The 19491-nt window shown below is 50.8% G+C and overlaps 1 protein-coding gene across 29 annotated transcripts in view; it reads right to left on the reverse strand.

Annotated features, from left to right (window-relative positions):
• MCPH1 (microcephalin 1) overlaps window positions 1-19234 on the reverse strand; it is a 195763-nt gene extending 176529 nt beyond the window's left edge. For 8 of the 29 annotated variants that reach the window (XM_039877289.1, XM_039877284.1, XM_039877287.1 and 5 more), the window contains exons 1-3: window positions 18998-19228; window positions 17596-17687; window positions 14260-14378 (exon numbers count right to left, since the gene is read on the reverse strand). In XM_039877289.1, coding sequence (XP_039733223.1) covers window positions 14260-14378; window positions 17596-17687; window positions 18998-19037 — 251 coding nt within the window. In that variant the 5' untranslated portion in view covers window positions 19038-19228. Of the gene's footprint in view, window positions 1-14259; window positions 14379-17595; window positions 17688-18997 lie in introns of all 29 variants that reach the window. The other 21 variants (XM_039877264.1, XM_039877283.1, XM_039877273.1 and 18 more) reach the window with 7 other exon arrangements.
• Window positions 19235-19491: the final 257 nt, after the last annotated feature.

Below are 19491 nucleotides of genomic sequence, written 5' to 3' on the forward strand. Positions count from 1 at the left end.
AAAATCTAACTAAAATACAGTAAAAACAGAATGGGGCAGATACGTCAAACTCACACAGAGCGCTCTAAAGCAGAAGCGGAGCAGAAAGGAGCTGTGAGCAACGGCGGGCACGGCACGGCGTACACGGGGTGGCACAGGACTTGCCGTTTTAGAAGAAGCTGGACGGTCACACACCTGCCCGACAGCAGGCTCATGGCCAGGCAGGGAAAAGGATCCCAGGCGGGGCCCGAGACCCTCGGAGGGACCGTGCGGTCGGAGCCACAGTATCGTAACGGGAAGACACCATCTGCTTTCCATTCTCATCTGCCCGAGCACGCCGCAGCGTCACAGGGAAAGGGCGTGGGCTGTCCCGCACTGACCGCAGAGATGGGACTGCGACCGCCTCCTCCACCCAGACGTGATGCGGCACTGTCACAGGGCCGGGGCGCGGAGACCCCCCGAGTATCCGTCCGCGACTACACAGACAAAGACGTTTTGGCATACATACGCAGTGGAGTATCATTCGGCCATAAAAACCCGAAACGCTGCCGTCTGCGAGCGCAGGGATGGGGCCGAGGGCGTCACGCTAAGTGGCGGAAGCCAGGCAGAGAAAGGTGAATGCGCAGCCGCCGCCCCGGGTCGCAGTTATCACGGGGCCAGTCCCTTTGTCCAGCGTCTCCATGCCCATGTCACCCAGAGCCATAGCACTGACCACAACTGCCGCAGAGTCGCAGGCCTTGAGCCCATGTCCTCCTTAGTGGACTCGAGAGCAGCCCCAAAGCGCAAGGGCAGTGATGCTGGCCACTCGGGCACGCCACAGAGAAGCCGAAAGCGCGCTCTGTAAGTGAAAAGGCCCAAGTTCTCGACTTCGTAAGAAACATAACCACACGCCGAGGCGGCTCAGGCAGAGCAAGAACGAATCTTCTCCCTGCGAAGCCGTGAGCACGAAAGTGTCTGTGCTGGTTTCGCGATCGCACCTTGAGCTGCAGAAGTGACAGCTGCGCTGCACGTGAGCGCTCTGGGGGACAACGAACGTGCGAGGGACACACGGAGCCACGCTCCAGGGCACGACACGCGCTGTGTCAGGACGCACGAGAACACACGAGGACTTGGCAGGGACCCCGAGACGAGCGGCCGCGTCCCCACCACCTCCGTCGCAGCACTGTTAGGACTGCTGTTTATGACTGGTCCGGATGCTGGTCTCACTGCGCCCAGCTCACAAAGGAAACCCCCTCGCTATGTGTACAGGGGAACCACAGTGCACACGGGGTTCGCTGCCCTCCGCGGACCTCGGACTGTCTCCCCACGGATGCGGGGGACTGCTGCACCGTGTGACCTCTCATACGGGGAATCTAAAGTGTGTGTGCCTCTCTCTTTGTAGTAACAGGAAACTAAGAATCCTGACTCGATGGCTCCATAAACCATGATAGAAAGCGAAGTTCGGAAGCTGAAATGACAGCAAGTGCGTTGGGACCTGTTTACACCTGGCGCGGTGACTCCTCCCGGTGAGTTCGTCAGGAGGCAGCCCCACACGCAGGCGTGATGCCGAGGATACAGAGAGATCCCCGTGAAGCGCAGACCCCCACACCGCGGTCCCGCGGGAGCACGTCCCTGCCTGGCTCGAGGCTCCCTCCCGCTCACCAGGTCTCAGCCACTGACACTCAGGGTCCTCAGACGCACGGCATTCTCCCGTCCAGGACAACGCTCGCTCGTCTCCCGGTTCTCTGAACGACGGGCTCCTGCCCGCCTTTCCCTCCTCAGCTCAGATGTCACGACTCCGAGAGGCACTGTAGCTCCCTCCCTGTTCCCTTTTAAAACCTGGTTCCTTCCTTAAAAACTAAGTCCCGTAAAGGCAGGTGATACGCCTGTCCAGGTACCACGCCTGGCAGAGCAAGCACTCAAAAAACGTTTTCTGAACAGGAAAATGTCATTATTATAGGAAGACAAATGCTTCGACCTCCACTCGTAGACCATACACATGCACACAAAATTGCTCAAATTAAAACACAGAACTAAACATAAAAGCTGAAACCATAAACCCCTACAAGAAATGAAAGAAAAATCACGATTTTAAAGATATTCAGATAGGATATCAAAAACACAAAGCATAAAAGAAGAAAATGAAAAGTGAAAATCAAAAACGTGTACGCTTCGTAAAACGTAAAATAATCAAAGACAAGTCCCAGACTCAGAGAAAATATTTATAAGACATACATCTGACCCCCCTAAATTGGTATGCACAACATACGAAAATTGCCTGAAACTCAATAAGACAAAACCCAATTTTTTAAAATGGGAAAAAGATTTACACCAAAGACAATACACGAGGAGTCACTGAGCACATTATCTGAGGCTCCGCACCAGCCGCGGGGAGAGACAGATGAATCCCGACGGGATCGAGCATGTGTGGCGTTTTATTGACAAAGTCACTGGAGACGAATAACGGCGCTGAGACAACTGGTTTCCACACACCAAAAAAAAAGTGAAATTAAACTCCAACCTCACACCATACAAAAACTCACTCAAAACGGACCACAGAGCTCAACTGTAAAATTAGATTAAAATACAGGAGTTAATCTTGTGATCTTAAATTTGGCAATGGTTTAAATGATACCTGTGCGATGGAATACTGTTCCATGAGAAAAAGAGAGGGAATTCTGACACGCATTACAACACACCCAGGCCGTGGAAGCGTCAGGTTCAGAGAAGGCGCCAGCTACAACGGCCCCGCGCACGTCGCATGACTCCGCCTCCGTGACATGTCCAGGACCAGCAAACCTAGGGACAGAAGGCCAAGCAGCAGCGGCCTTAGACGTTGGACAGCAGGCACGGAGGGCGATGCGAAGCGTATGGGGCTCTGGCCCGAGGTCGTGAGAACATTTAAATCGCCTGTGGTGATGGCTACACAGCTCTGGCGTCATGTAGTCACCACCGGACTGTGCGCTTTACAGGGGTGAACTGCACGGAGCCTGAATTATATCTAAAAAAGCTGCTACCAAAAAATAAACCTGTGAGATACCACCCAAGCTGACGAGCACGGCCAACGTGAGGGAGACTGACAGGCTGCGGCATGGCGAAGACGCGCAGCTAACGGCAGCCTCGGGCCTGGCAGGAACGCAGGTGCACGCGTCCACCTGGGGGGCAACTGGGGTGACAGCCCTGGAGAAACGGAAACACACAGGGGCGCGAACATGACTGCGCACAGCAACCTTACTCATAATAATCCCGTCTGAGCGTCACCCAAACGTGCGCCAACAGGGGACTGGGTAAACGGACTCGGTACAGCCACACAGCGGCGCGTTACTCAGCTCTAACACGCACTCACGTGTGTGTGTGTGTCAGCATGGCTCAACCTGGAAAACATCACGCCGAAAACGAGAAGCCAGGCACGAAGAGCACCCAGAAGACTCTGTGGACGCGCGATCCCAGGACAGGCAAAGCTAATCCGGAGACAGGCGAGCGGCTGCCTCGTGGGGCAGAGGCGGGAGCTGCCTGCACAGGGACTCCGGGGCACATTCTGGAGTGATGAAGACGCTCTATATTTTGATTGTGGTGGTGACACGATTTGCACATTAGTCAAAACTCAGTGAACTGTACACTGAAAATGGGCACATGTGACTTTATATAATTACATTTTTATAAAGCTGGTTTGTCACCCAGGCCTGTAAAAAGCCTGTGGTTCAGGGGTGGGTAGGACACCAGGTCTGTGAAAGAGGTGAGGGACAGGAAAGATGATGAGAACACGGAGAGAAATGTTTCTCAAGAATGCCTCTCTTTGCAAAAGCTTCTTTACCAATTTTCACTTTGAGCAGAGCTCACCAGCTTCGCTTTATCCAAGCCGGCAGGGAAGGCACCTTTGAAAAGGGCTCTTCGGGTCTCGGCCGTTCCGTGACACCAGGTCCATTCCGTGTCTTACCTAAGAAGCCCTCTTTGATCTCTGTCACCTTCACCCACGGCCTCTTCAAAGCTAGCAGTGAGAGGTGACCCTCCAATGGGGGAGTCCCTTCAGCGAAGAAACAGAAGGCGACATCGCGGAGGGCTCCCTGGGTGACGCTGACTCGCATGGCACGGCGAGGCCCCCAGCACGAGGTCGTGGGTGGGGTCACCACGGGGACAGAGCGACTGTGGAGCAGGGGCCTCACTGTCTGGGCTCAAATCCCTTCGCTCTTAAAAAATTCTGAGGATCTCAAAGCTGTTTTGTTATAACTCTGACTATTGTAACAAATTAAACTGAACAGTTTTTAAAGTTCATGTCTGTTCATGTACTTAACCCTTCTCGTGTTTAGAGCATTAATTTAACATCCCGTGTAGGAATGCTGTTATCTAGGATTTGACACGTTCGGCAATTGAGAATTATACTTTGTAAATGGAAAATCACTACTAAAAACGAAATGCTATAAACAGAATGATGTCATTTGTTTCCAAAGACTAGGCTAGAGAGATGCGAAGTGAGATATTTTGTAGCAAATGTTGGGGATGAGATTAGGACTGAAATCTGCGCATTATCTCGGGGTAAACGCTGCAGCCACCAGTGCCCCAAGTATTCTCAAGGCAAATGGGAAATGGGTTAAAAGTAACAATAATAAACTCTATACATATTAACACAAATAACAGCTTTTATGGAAAACAACCATACCTTCCGAGGCAGGTAGGGACGCTTATGCACTGGTGGGCTTCCCAGAGCCCAAGGCGGCGTCCACACGGCGTGCATGTGCGCCCAGGCAGGGAGGGGGCGAGGACAGTGCCCGTGTGACGGTGTGGAGAGGAGGCCGTGAGGAGGGGTCTGCGCAGGGCAGGGCACATCCATGGGGAGGTCACCTACCTACCTGAGTAGCCGCCCTGTAACACACCTGAGGCGGGGGTCGCAAACACGGAGGGGGCGAGGGCCAGGATGAGCCCCCTGAGTTTGGGCGGGAACCGCAGGTATCGGGGTCTCTGGGATTCACTATATCTGGATGGTCACAGAAATAAATGGAGATACGCGCACGTCACAAACTGTCCACAAGAGGGCGACGAGCAGGCCTAGCACCGGATTTCAGGTTCAACATGCTGCTTTCCACAAAAGGAGCAGAGCTCCGTGGAGAGCTGGCTGAACCCAGGGCTGGGAAGAGAGGACAGGCGAGCCTGCGTGACACTGCTGTGCCACAGAGATAAGTGCTCAGAGGACGGGGAGCGTGAAGCCACCACAGAAGCCAACCTGAGCGGGCTTCCCCCAATCCGGCCAATCCAGGGCCGCGTGGGCATTAAAAGGCACAGCAATAGTAACAGGCTGTAAGCGATGAGTAAAGGCGGGAGTCGCACGCATACATGACAAGGGACAGCTGTTTAAGTGGTGTGAAGGTGCCTCCCCTTGAGCTACATTACCTGGGCTGGGGATGGGGGGTGGGGGTGTTCGCTTTCCAGTGGGGAGCCCTGGTGTCCCGCAGCTCCGTGACCAGGGGAGCACCGTCACATAGAGAGGGGACACTAAGAACCTAGCAGCACTTACAGGACGTCCCTGTAAAGGCACAGATCTCAGAAAATTCCACGAGGCGACAGCAGACCACCCCAAGCCGGGGGACGGCACGCATCACTGTCTGTGATCTCCCACGGGAGCCAGGGCGCGAAGGCCACAGACGGACGGAGGAGGGCTCCAGGGGGAGGAAGACCGGGACGTGTCTCCACAGAGTGGGGCGTCTGCTACGGGACAGCTCGTGAGACTGGGCGGACCGCGGGCTGCTGGTGGGACGGTGTCGACACCGGCCCCGTGGGACGGCTGTGGGGCTTGCGTGAGGCATGCCAGTTCGCAGGAAGCGCGGCTGAGGGTGACGGGGCCCCAGGCAGCGACGCGCTCCAACGGGCGAAAACAGGCACCTGTGACCTGTGCTTCCATCTGTTAGTTTACGGTTGTCTAAAAAATGTGCCTTTACGACCATGACAGAACTTACAGGTGACAGTCAAGCGGACCTTTACTCTCTTCACCTTTACTTCTTTCTCCTGCAGAATAAAAATGTCCCGCGTCCAAAAGAAAAAGGCAGTTGCTGTTATACAGCTGTCTGCTCTTTAAAAAGAAAACTGAAATAACCCAACAAAATGGGATTCTAGTGACACCTAGTGACCTTTCGTATGTACTGTTTGTTTTCAGTGGAAAACCTGAGCAATGGCCTGGATAGGCAGTTAACAAAAGAATAGACACATCACACAAAATAAACGTCAGTTTACCTATTACCTCTAAGTTCTGTTTAAGAAAGTTCAAGCTCACTAAAACTCAAGGAAACGAAATCAACTTTTTTTTTACCTACAAAGTAGGAAAGATAAAAAAAGCCTGGTAATTCACGGTATGACTAACAACTGGGGGAAACAGGTGTTCTTTTACGCTGCCAGGGAAGAATAAAAATTAGCACTCTTCCCAGAAGATAATCTGACAGCATCTACCGTAAACTGAAACACGTAAGCCCTCCAAACGCCAAGGTCCACTTTTGGAATTTAAACCGACGCAAAGCCTTATATGTGAAAGAAAATAATGCACACAAAGGCTCGATTTCAGACTACATCTCATGAGAAAAAAAAAAAAAAATGAAAAACGCCATACTCGTTAGGTCAGTTACATAAATTATAGGTTATCTATTACAAAAGGTCTATGTGCAAACGTGGAAGATGTTTTCCAATGTACTGTTGACTAAAAAGGTATGCATTCCATAAGAAAACAAAACCTATTCATATTGGTACATATATAAATGCAAATGCATATGTGTGCATTTCTTGTATGTTTAGAAAAAGTACCCGATTCTCAATGGCACATTTCCTCCAACTGAGGGGAGGGAAAATAAGATTAATGAGGAGAGGATTTTTCATTTTAATAAAAAGAGAAACATGTTTAAGTACAAATACATTTAATTCCAAAGAAGGTGCATGTTTTCAAGATAGCAAAGAAAATCTGAAACTAAGTAATTGTTATAATTAAAATCTGATCACATTACAACAAACATTAATTTTAAAAAAACATCTGTATTAAACATGCAATTAAGTTCACTTTAAAGGGACCTTAAGAAATTGCCTTTGGGTAAATTTACACATATTCTGGAGCTTCCATGAGCCCCAGAGAAACGAGGGCTAACGGGGCAGACACAGAAAGGGGGTAAGGAGGAAAGGGAATGAGGGGGCAGGCCAGCCAGAGAGAGCAAGGAGGCAGGACTCGGCAGAGTAACAGGCCTCGCGTGAGTACGGGAATGCCCGTCATCTTATATTTCTGTCCAAGCAGCTCCATTAACTTCGAACTTCCAATAGATGTCGGTTTTTCTGTACCCTTCCCCTTCCACAGTCCTGCACGGTCTTTTACGTGTAGGTCAAGTCACTTCCTCTGAGAAATCTTCTGGAATCTCTAAACCAATGCTAAGTAAAGCCTCCTCTGTACATCCATAGTCAGGACCGCCATTTACCCAGCACCTACTACGAGCCAGGAATGTGTTCAGATAGTAAGTGGAAACACAACCATAAAACAAGACAAACACGGTGGCTGCATTTAGAGTTTACACTGTCACGGAAAGACCAAAACCCATGATTCCGCAGACAGACAGGCAGAGACAGAACGGGCGAAGAAACTAAGTCTGCACAGCATGAAAAGGAAGCAAGGAGCTGAGACAGTAACAAAGCGGGCTCTACTCCAGATCGGGGGACAGGGAAGGGGACCCACGTGAGGGAGCCGGGTGTGTGAAACGGGAAGGCCAGGAAAGCTCTAGGCGGCACACGCAGAGAAACAGCCGGCTGAGACCAGGACGGCTGGGTGACACAGGCGGGGACACAGGTGGGGAGCGGTGCAGCCGAGGCGTGAATGGGACAGATGAATCAGGCAGCTCTAAGCCAGGGGCCGCTAACTTTCCTGCAAAGGGCCGGAGGGTGCACTCTTCGTCTGTGGGACACATGGTCTCTGTCATATTACTCATTCCTGCAGGTGCGGCGCACAAGCAGTAGTGACCACACACATCGACGTGCGTGGCTGTTCCAGTAAAACTCATGGACATGGAGATTGGATTTTACACCACTTTCTGTGTGTCGTGAAATATTCTTCTCATTTCTTCCCAATCTTTTAAAACTGTAAAAACCACTGCCAGCTCACAGGCCACGCAAAAAGCCACAGGGTGACGGGCTGGACTTGGTCTGCGGGCCATAGTTCGCCATTCCCGACTCGAGACCACTTAATTGTGAACCACTTTCTCTCTGTAAGACGAGGAACCTGATTTAAGGGATGCACTGACTAACATTCGAGAAACGAAACAGAAGGCAGACAGCAGGAGGCCACTGCAGGGACGAGGGGAGCTGACAGCTGTCTGCACCAGGCAGGGACGGCGGCGACGGAGACCCAGGGGAGATGTAGCTGCGGTGACACCGCGGGCCGGCTTGGCGGGCTGCACGAGGAGATGAGGGACAGGGAAGAAGGTGGCTGCGTGATTTTGAATCTCCCCTCGCATGCGCTTGTGAAGGAACGAATACTCAAGGACACAGTGACCCACGCTTTCACCAACCGAAGACACACACCAGCGCCAACCTCAGACAGCCTACGAGGAGGAAAACAATCCCGATCCCAGCACAGCTGCGCGTCTGTGGAGGCGGGAAGAGAAGGCTTAAGACTCCACGGACGGTGGACGGTGGACGGTGGACGGTGGACGGTGGACGGTGGAGGACTCGGCCCGGAGCGCTCCGAAGCCGGTGAACGAGCTCTCAGAGAAGAGTCCAGCGCTAAAGGCCAAACTGCAGGCGTGGCTCGCAGCGCCCCCGCGAGGACGGGGCTGGGGGCTGGAGCGTGCGCAGCCCCGGAGGCGGCGGGCTCCACGAAGCTCTGAATGGGAAGGGGGACCAAGTAGAAAGGAGAGCGGCAACCCCCGGAGCAAACAGCAGGGAAGCAAAAGAAGGAACTAAGAGGAAAACCCTCAAGGATCCTACGGAAACAAGGCCGACGCCTCCCCTCCTCCTCCTCCGGCAAGGTCACCACGAAAGGACCATGCGGGGGAGAAAAACTGACGTAAGGGGACGCCCCGAAACTAGGGTCCCTCCCTATAAACTGAGTGGGAACGGAACAAAGCAGAATATGTCCATAAAAAACTATCTAAAATGAAGAAAACGCAACTCAAACCATCTCAGCTGAAGAACATCCCCTCTTCCCACCAAAAAAAAAAAAAAAAAAACAGGCACAAAGCTGAAGATGAACGCAACACAACCCTCACACCTGAAGCGAACCCCGTCTAAGAAACGTCTGGGAAACATCCATCGGCCCATCCCTGGATCCATCCGTATGGGTGACGCACTTCTTGAACCATAAACATAAAAACATGAGAACCACAACAATAACAACAAAAAACAGGAAGACACGAAAATAAAAGCTGATGAAACTCGGGAAAGACAAAATCACGTCAGAGATGAAGACTACCTTATAACATGTCAAAAAATGCAGAGTCAAATGAGAATTTAGTAAGGAATACTGAAGAAAAACGGGAAAAAAAAACAAAAATGAGATGAAGAAGTCAAAAGAGTTAGTCAAAACTGCTGAAAAAAAAGTCAAGTAGAGGAGGCCCAACATACGGATGCCTGAAGGCACCGAAACGAACGCTTCAAACTATAATCCAAGAAAATTCTACAGAAATATAGACCTGAATCTCTTAAAAGGCCAACCTAGACCTGAAATGATCAACTGAATTTGAGACATTAAAATAAAGCCATCAGACTTTGAAAAGAAAAAAAAAAAAATCTTTGCGTCCACAAGCAGAAAAACCAAATAATTTATAAGAGGGAAAGCATCAGACTGGCACCAGATGCTTCAAGACACACTAGGTTCCAGCTGTGTTCAGTCCTAACAAACCAAACCTCCACCAGAAAAGTACACTGTAAAGCTTTAAGCCATACACTCTGATAATCCGAAAAACAAACAAAAACCTCCACTACCTTTGGAAGATGGAAAACGAATAGGTGAATTTTTAAAGGAAAGGAAATACCTGTGGTTTTCCCTCATTTCCTGGGTCTGCACCCTGAGGCAAACCAGTGACATCTCCGTGGGAGGGGCGGGGATGGGCAGCTCAAAGCCCAAGGGAAGAAAGACCAAGGGAACTAGAGGGAGCAGCCCAGGGCCCCAGAGAACGAGGCGAGGGTGCCGGAAATGAAAAGGACAGGGAAGAGGAGCCTCAGGTTGAGCAGAGAAGCTTCAGTCCCCGGCCTAGGCCTGACGCACCCTGCGGCTGGGGCTGAAGGAGCTGAAGCATCTATGCGGACGCCCAGCACAGGATTACATGACACTACATCTTAAAGCTAAACCGGCTAACTGCTGAAACGAAACCATCAATACTCTTCGGGGCAAATATAAAAAACCCAGTCTATGTAAACATTTACAATGTCCAAAATAGAGCCTTAAGTTATCTGTCCTATGAAGAACCAGGAAAATGTGACACATTCTTGAGAAAAAAACAACAGATGCCAACGCCAATATGAAATTATCAGACGTGGAGATTAAATGAATTACTGTAACTATACTCCACGAAGAAATGGAAAATACAATTGTAAATAAAGATGCCAAAAGCCAAGACAGGAAATCTCAACTGAAAAACAATACACACAGACATACAGTTAAACATGTTATAAATGAAAACTGCCTGAAACGAATTTACTAAATGAACTTAATGACAGAACAGAGTTGATGGAGTCAATGAACTTGAAAAAAAGATCAATGAGATAAGGGAAAAAAAAAGAGAGACTGAAAAACAATACAAACCAGGGCATCAGAGAAAAGTGGGAAAATTTTGAAGGCTGCGTTACACAGGAGGGGCTGGCCCACAGCCAGATTTTAGAATAAAGCTTTATTGCAGCAGAGCCACACCCAGTCGTTTGCTTATTCTCTAGGGCTCCCTTCACACAAGAGTTTAGTTAAATAAAGACTACAGGGCCCACAAAGCCTAAAATATTTACTATTTGTCCCTTTACAGAAAAACTTTGCCAGTCCCTGTTATGCAGCTAATTAGAGCACGAGAGAGACAGAGAGAGAACATGGGAAGGAAAAACTATTTAAAGAAATAATGGCCAATAACTAATAGTTTATACATTCAAAAAGCTCAGTGAAATCCACACAGAATAAATTTAATAGCACTTAAACTTTTGAAAAACAAAAATAAGGAGAAAAACTTGAAAGAAGTCAGAGACAAAGGACACTTACAATGGAGAAATGACCTGAACAGTGACGGCTTCTCATGAGACCAGGGGACAGGAGGCTGAGAAAACCGTCAGCCTGGAGCTGCACATCCACTGAAAATATTATTCACAGACGATGATGAAATGAGGACATTTTCAGATAAAGAAAAACTAAGGAAATTTGTTGTCATCGGATTAAACAACTCCACAGTAACATGGGGACTTCGACGCCCCATCCAAAGATGGACATAACAACTAAACAGAGCAAGTTAAGAAAGTATAAACCGACTACTGCAGACCTGACAGAACAGTGTGTGTAGGACGCGCCTTCCACCTGCCAGCACAGAACAGTCTCCTCGAGCGCGCACGCAACGTTCTCCTGGGCGGAATCAATGTCAGGGCATGAAACCAGCCTCAATCACTTTAAAAGGACTGAAATAATAATAAAAAAATGTTTTCTGACCACAGCAGAATAAAATCAGATATCAAAAATGGAATGAAGTTTGGAAAACTCACAACATGGAGGAATTAAACAAGAACCTCCTAAATGACCAATGGGTTAAAGAAACTGAAAAGAAATTAGAAAATCTTTTGAAATAAATGAAAACAAAACAACAGCAAACCTTACGAGATGCGCTGAGCAGTGTCGAGAAGGAAGTCAGTCTCTGGGGAGCTGTGTCGCGGTCCCTCCAGGTTTGCAGACTCCCAGTGTGCACTGCGGTTCGGGACTGCTGAACCGGGAACCACTTCAAGGCCCACCCGCCCGGGAGGGGGCTTGTGAAGAGCCAGACCGGGTTTGACTCCATTTCCTCGGCCTGCCCTCCGTAACCTACACTTCCAGCATCGGACTCTCCGAACGGCCTCCTCCTTCTAAACACAGCCCCCCATAAAACCCCAACACCCCAACTCCCCTAAGATCTGCTGCCTGAATCCGTCAGCCTTCTGTCAACTCGCCCCTCTCCCCGCTGGCTCCGGGTCCACGGTCCTTCAGGTCCTTCACTGCGACTGCCTCGCATTTCCCCAGCTCCCTGGGGGAGGAAGGGGTGCCTGGCGAAATCTAACCGTAGTTAAACCCGACACGACCCTCAGCCTCCTTCCCGCTGCAGCTGCGGGATGAACAACGGGCCTGCTCCTCTGGCCTCGTGTTCAACTCACAGCCGCCCCGAACCCAGCCGCGAGTCTTGCCCCCTCGTCCTTTCAGGACATCTCCCAGACCCGTCACTCTCGCCCCTTCCTAGACACCGATTTCACGTGCTCTCTTCAAAGCTCCTGCACCTTTTCCCACTCATTCTCAGACGATAACCTTTCACTTCTCCTCGGTAAGAAAGCAGAATCACAGAAGAATGTCCCCAAGTCCTGATGCCCCGTCTACTCAAGCAGCAACTGTCCCCTGCGCTCTGCACTCTCCGTCTCCAGGCAGTGATCCATCCCTGATCCTATATAACCCATGGCCTACAGAGGGTAACCCCCCTAGCTGTCGTCTGCTAGACCAGTCCCACAGCCCCCAAGCCGCTTGTGTGAGAAATGGACTTGCACGTGCGGATCTCTCCCCTAGCCTCTGCATCACAAAACTTCCCTCCATCCATCAGCAAAGAGATGCTGTCGCTTCTCCATCTCAAACGACCTTCCACTGCACATCCCCCACCAGGTACTGCCCCGACCTCCGTCCCTCATCAGGGCTCGACAGCCCCAACTGCTACTTGACCTCTCCAGTCCCACAAATCCACTGTAACTGCAGGTGGAGACCCCAGAGACCCCGCCCCACCGACCCCAGTGCCAACCTCAGACCGGCCTGCACGCAGTCTCTTTGCCGCAGGTGATCGTCGCCTCCCCTTGGAAGCTCTCCTCACCTGCCATCTAGAACATCACCCTCACTGGGGTCCGCCCTCCATCTCCCACACCGGGGCGCCCAACCCAGACCCTCTTCCCTCCCCACCCACCTATGCCCTCTAGGAGGGCGAGTCCAGATTCCAGGCTCTAAGTAACAGCTGTAAACTGAGTGCGCTCACGTTCTATCTCCAGCCTTGCCCAGGAGCTCCACACTCACACATCCAACCGCCTGCCACCTGGTGCCTCCACGTGGGTGCCTGACACACACCCCACGAGCACATCTGGGGGACTCCTCCTCCCCCTGAGCCTGGTCCTCCAGAAGCCTTCCCCATCTCGGGGATGGCAAACCCACCTTTCTGGTCCTGGGGCCAAAGCCACACATCACCCCTGACGCCCCCTTTCTGCACTCACATCCAAACCCGCAGGAGGGCGAGTCTGGCAGGCTGTCCTAGACACGTCCTGAACCCAAACGCTGGCAACCACACTGCGGCCAGCCTGGGTCACTGACAGGCTCCCGACGTTCGCCCGCTCCTGCCCACTCCTGCTCCCGCACCCGCTCCCGCACCCGCACCCGCTCCCGCACCCGTTCCTGCATACTTCCCTTCTGCCTGCCCCCCATCATCTGACTCCCCACTACCCCTCTGACCTCAACCTCCTGCTAAGCTTCCCCTCAAACACTCTTGCCCTGGGCTCAGGTGTGTCCCCCCAAATTCACAAGAAGCCCTAATCCTCAGAGCCCCAAAACATGGCTGTATTTGGAGATGGGGCCTTTAAAGAGAAAATTAAGGTTAAATGAGGTCATACGGGTGGGCCCTAATCCAATAGGACTGGTGTCTTTACAACAGGAGATTAGGACAGACACACTCAGAGAGACCAGGTTAAGACACAGAGATAAGCCAGCCAGCCATCTGCAAGCCTAGGAGAGGCCTAGGAGGAACCAACCTGCCAACGCGTTGGTCTTGCCTGTTGTTTACGCCCCAGGATGTGGCACATTGTTACTGGCAGCCCCAGCCACTAAAACAATCTGCCTGGTCACACTCACTCTTACTGTTCCCTGAACACACCAAGCACAGGCACCTCGGGGCCTGCGTGCTCACCTCTCCTCCCAGGAGGCAGGACTAGGGATCATACTTTACTCATCTTTCAGCTGCGGACACTGAGGCTTGAGGATGTTAAATGACTTGCCAGGTAAGAAGCACAGAAAAGGCAAATCGAACGTTTCCTGGTTCTGTGATCCGTGCAAAACATGTCGCATACTTCACCAATACGACATGCTTACGGACACATAAGAGAAGGACTTACTTGTCGACCCAGAGCACCGAAACAAGCTTCACGCCTTTCTTCTGAGCTTTGTCCCACGTGCTCTGGTACCCGTCTTTGAACACCACGTGGGTCACTTGTTTGTTAAAAGTTTTTGAAACCTTTAGACAAAGCACAGAAAACAAAACGTGAATGATTACTGTTTGCACACAGTTTCATAAAGTGATCTGAGTTACTTGTTTGTTAAAAGTTTTTGAAACGTGTAAAAGTGCAGAAAACAAAATGTAAATTACTATTAACAGTTTCATAAAGTATAAGCAAGTGCCACTCATGGAGTATGCAAAACAAGCAACAAAATATTAGCAAACTGTATCAACCTATAAAAAAGATAACACATCCCCACCACTTGAGTTAATTCCAGGACTACAAAGTTGGTTAACATTAAAAAAAAAATCAATAATTATTCACATTAACAAAGTCAAAGAGAAAAACCATAATTATCTCAATACACGAGCAAAACACATTTCATAAAATTCAAAAGTTTATTCATGAGGAAAATTCTCAGTAAATTAGGATTTCACAGATGGCACAAAACTGTAATCAGAGGAAATGCTAAAAAGGCTTTTCCCTCGAGAAGAGACACCAGACCTGGACGTCCACCTAATGTCTGTCCACTCTACTCCGCTGGCCCTAGCTGGTAAAGCCCACTGAGAAAAAGAAATGAAAGGTGTTAGAGATAGAAAAAAATAAAACTGTCCTGTGCACACGTGATTCACTTGCATACGTTTTTAAAATCCTAAAAATACCACAGAATTCATAAATGAGTTGGTAAGTTCTGTGATCACAAAGTGGATAAGCAAAAACTATTTCTATATGCCAGCAGCAGTTAGAAAATGGAATTTGAAAGATACCATTCATAGTAGCATCAAAAGGGACCACAGAAAATTATAAAACATTATTCAAACAAATTTAAAAAGGCATATATCATGTCACGGGTTGGAAGATTCAATTTTGTAAAAATGTCAGTTCTCTCCATACTGATCTGTTGTTATCAATCCAATCCCAATCAAAATCTCCAAAAAAAGGTTGGAAACTGACAAACATTCTAAAATTCATTTGAAGAACAAAGGAGACTGATGAAAAATTTATTATAAAGAGCAATTAAGGTAGGGTGGTTTGTCATGAGAGAACACGTGTATACTGACACCTACGGTCACCTGCCGGATGACGAAGGTAGTGTGGAGCTTGGTTAAAGGACAGTCTTTTCAATAAATGGTGTTGAGCAAAATGAATACTCACACGGAAAAAAATGCAACTATTTCATACCATATCTGCAAATCAATTCCAGACATACTGTAAATCCAAATGGGAAGGCAAAATGATAAAGCTTCCTGAAAATAACAGAGGAGAAAGTCTTCATAACCTTGGTGTGGGAATACGTTTTTAAATGAGACACACAAAAAAGCTCACCATAAAGGGAGAAACTATGTCATATCCTCTCCCAAATCCACTGCCCACACAGACACCTGAACTCCCTGACGGCTATGTCATACAGCAGCGCTCACCATCTCCGTTATCGAGACACCATCCAGAAGGTGCAAAGGAGCCAGAGTGACAAGATATTGCAATTCAAATGACTGACAAAGCGGTCACCGAGAAAATGCCGAGAATGCTTACAAATCAAGGAGGAAAAAAAACCCAAAGGAAACATGAACCGAGACCGGAACAAGCTCCTCAAGATAAATGGAGGAAAATGAGCGGGAAAACGCACTCAGTCCACAGCGACACGCCACCAGGAACGCACCAGGAACGGCTGAAAGTGAAGGCTGACGAAGCCACCACGACAGCAGAACGTGGCCGAGGCACACACTGATTCGCCCACTGCAGAAACCTGGTAGAAATCACTGCTAATTTTCTCAGATGTGACAGTGGCCTTCTTGTTAGGCAAGAAAGTGTCCTTGCTCTTGAAGGATACACCCTAAATATGTTTAGGGGCAAATTATGATATCTGTGACTTTCGAAGAGTTCAGGAAAAAATACACATACACTATGTAGAGATGGAGACAAAGCAGGGATGTTAAGAGGCTGACAAGTGTTGGCTCTACGTTCACTGCAGTACTATTCTTTCAACTTCCCATTTAAAAATTTTCAATATAACAGGTGAAAAACAAAAAGATCCAAGTCATCTAAGATCTCAATACTAGCCCTGAATGCCATTTTGTCAGCTCCCGCGTCCCATGGCTTTGTTCTTAGCCAAACTAACCGCCCGGGTCCTGCCGTCCAGCCTATCAGAGAAAAGGTGACTTCTCAGGCTCAAAAGCGAGCCCGCCCGTCGACGCTGAAAGCCCCCAGCCCAGTCTGCTGTCCCTCCATCTCCCCAGCAGGGCAGGGAGGAGCGTAAGGGGGCCCGCGCAAGTCCAGGAGCACCCACTCTTTCCTGAGGTGGGCACCCTGAGGTTTCAAGCCCCGGGCGCCTCTTCCACCTCGCCCTAATCCCTGGCCCTGCCTTCATGGATCTGCTCACCCACGCCGACCTCTCAGCCCCGTCCCCCAGCACACACACACACACACACGCACTGAGTTCACAGCCAAACTCCCCGGCAGCAGTCCGCTCTCCCCACCTCTGTTCCGCGTACCCCAAGGACTGAGCACTCCAGGGACTGCTGCACCAATTCCACCCCCTTTAGGCAGCTCCCGGGAACTGCACTACACGCAACCGTGATCTCTGCGCTAGTCCTCAAATCTAAGGCACCGCTAGTCTCAACTGTCCGGGCAGGCTGCAGAGCTTCAAACTTCCATCACTGGGGTCCGCCCTCCTGACTTCCAGACTGTTTCCCAGATTCTCCTGGCATTCCTCTCTACCTCTGTCGCTGACTCCACCGCCCCGTTGGCAGCCCCTGAAATACTCGATCGATAGGCTCCACCTCCGGGACGTCGCCTTCTCATCACCTGGGTCCTTGACTCGTCCTCGGCCTCACCCCACCCCTAGACTCTGGAGCCCTAAAACCTTGTTTCTAGCCTTGACTACCTCGAGTTCCAGATTGGTATACCCAAATGTCGATCAGATATTTCCACTAGGCCCCAGTTCACAGCCTTTAACACCTGTTCCTGTCCCTGCACTCCTCACTTTGCTCAACAGCATCATGGTACCCAATGGGCAGGGTCCACCTTTTCACCCTGGAGTTCTTCTCCCTCATAAGCACAGACCAAATACTATGGTTTGAAATTCTTCGTACCCATGGTTCTCTTTTTCTCCTGCCATTTACCCACTGTCTTCTTTTTCCTTCACATTCTAAGAAATAACTCCCAAGAAAATGCAAATATATTTCATCATGTACCAGAGGACTAGCATATGTAGCAACTGCAAAATGAACTTACCTTTGCCCCCATAGCCACAAGTTGGTTTGTAAACGTCTTTGAATAATTTTCTGTTCCGTTGGCTGACCACACTTCCACATAAGCCACGACATCTGAAAATAAGGAAGATATTAGCATGAAATACCGTTGAAATTCTGGCATCCCTCACTCAAGGATTTCGACAGATTTTTCTCTTGTTCTATTTACTTAAAAAATTTAATTCCTTCTAGTACGAGCCTATTTAAAACAGCATTAGTGCTATGACAGTTCTTAGAATTTCAAGCAAAGAACGTTACTCATACACGTCACAGTTTGCATTAAGCCGAGATGCTCTTCCCAAATTCCTAAACCAGGCTTAACATTTCTAGTACGAGAGTCTCTTTTCTCTAAAGGGCAGAAGAGTAAACATTTTCAGCTTTGAGACATACCACCACTCAAGCTCATGGCTGCAAAACAAAAGCAGCCAACAACAATACGTTAATGAAAAAGCACAGCTGCGTTCCAATAAAACTTTACAGACAATGAAGTTTTAATTTGATATCATTTTCCTGTGCCATTCTTTTTTTCTCCCAACCATTTAAAAAAGTAAAAGACAGTCTTGGCTCGTAGTCCCTACAAAAACAGGCAGCAGGCAGAACTGGGGGTGGGGGGGTTGGGGCACCCAGGGAGCTCTGTTCGTTTTAGTGGGTATCTTCCTCAAAAACTAACGCTTTAAAAGAATTTCCAGGTGTGCCACCCTAAATAACTGTCCGCAAAGCAAAAGGAAAGTCAGGTTAATTTAACAAAATACTAACAGTAGGAAAACAGCCACAGCCGATTAGTTTGTCAAGCCTTTGCTCTTTTGACCGAACGATCCGTACGCCCCTCCAGGCCCCTGGGCACAGACCCTGTACCCATGACCCCTCTTCGCCAACCGCTACTCTTATTTATCCAGTGCTCCGATCCACTCCTCAGCAAGTCCAGGTGGCCCGATGACCTCACCAGGGGTCAGGAGCCGCAGAAAAGGCGCCGGAGCTAAAGTCCCCTGTGCCCCGCCTGGCTACGCGAGGGCGGAGGTCCCCCCACCTGTAAGGCGAGGTGGAACAGGGCGCCGGGGCTGAAGTTAAGACAGTATCCCTCAAGCACTCAGCACAGTTCCCGGACAATTCCCCAGAGCGAGGTAGCTCCTGTCACCATGGCAACGCTGACCGGGCGCGGGAGTAGAGCCGCCGCCCCCACGCCCCTGGGGTGACCCGCCAGGCGGAGGCGCGAGGGCCGAACCCGCCATCCGTCCGGACCCGGGCGCCTGCCCGGCCCACGTGGGGCGGGCACGATCCCGGACTCGGGACAGACCCCGCGGCCGCAGGCGGCCGGCTGGCCTCCGGGATGCCGCTGCCCTCCCGCGCGCCCCCCAGCCCGGCCCGGGCAGCGGAACCGCCCTCACCTTTCAGAACCGAGGCGCCCGGCGCCCCGGGAGCCGCCATGAGGGGCGCAAGGATCCGCAGCGGCCGCGCCGCGCCAGGCGGGGCCCGCGGGCAGCACTGCGCATGCGCAAGGCGGGCGCGCACCGCCCCGCGCTTCCCAGCGGCCGGAGGGCGGGGCCGTGTCCTCCAGCTGGTTACAGGGACCGACGTCCCCGAAAACCCGAGTCGAACCCTTCTGCCGCCACGTGGAGGCTTACGAGCTCCCGGTGCCCCAGCGGGGCTCACCTGGGAGCAGGGCCGGGGCGACCGCAGATCCTAACTGCTCGGAATCGCCCCGTCACCCCGCGGGCACCGCGCTCCCGAGCGCCGCCCTGGCGTCAGCGCGCGGGATGACCGCTCAGAAGACCGGAGCCCGGAGGCCTGGGCCGGGAGGGACTGACGACGCTGGACCTCAGGCCCTGCAGCGCGGGGGTCTCCGGACCGCCGATCCCGCCGAGGGACCCCGCGCCTGGCG

The sequence above is a fragment of the Pteropus medius genome, unplaced genomic scaffold, assembly GCF_902729225.1.
Source record: "Pteropus medius unplaced genomic scaffold, Ma_sr-lr_union100, whole genome shotgun sequence".
NCBI classification, from domain to species: Eukaryota; Metazoa; Chordata; class Mammalia; order Chiroptera; family Pteropodidae; genus Pteropus; species Pteropus medius.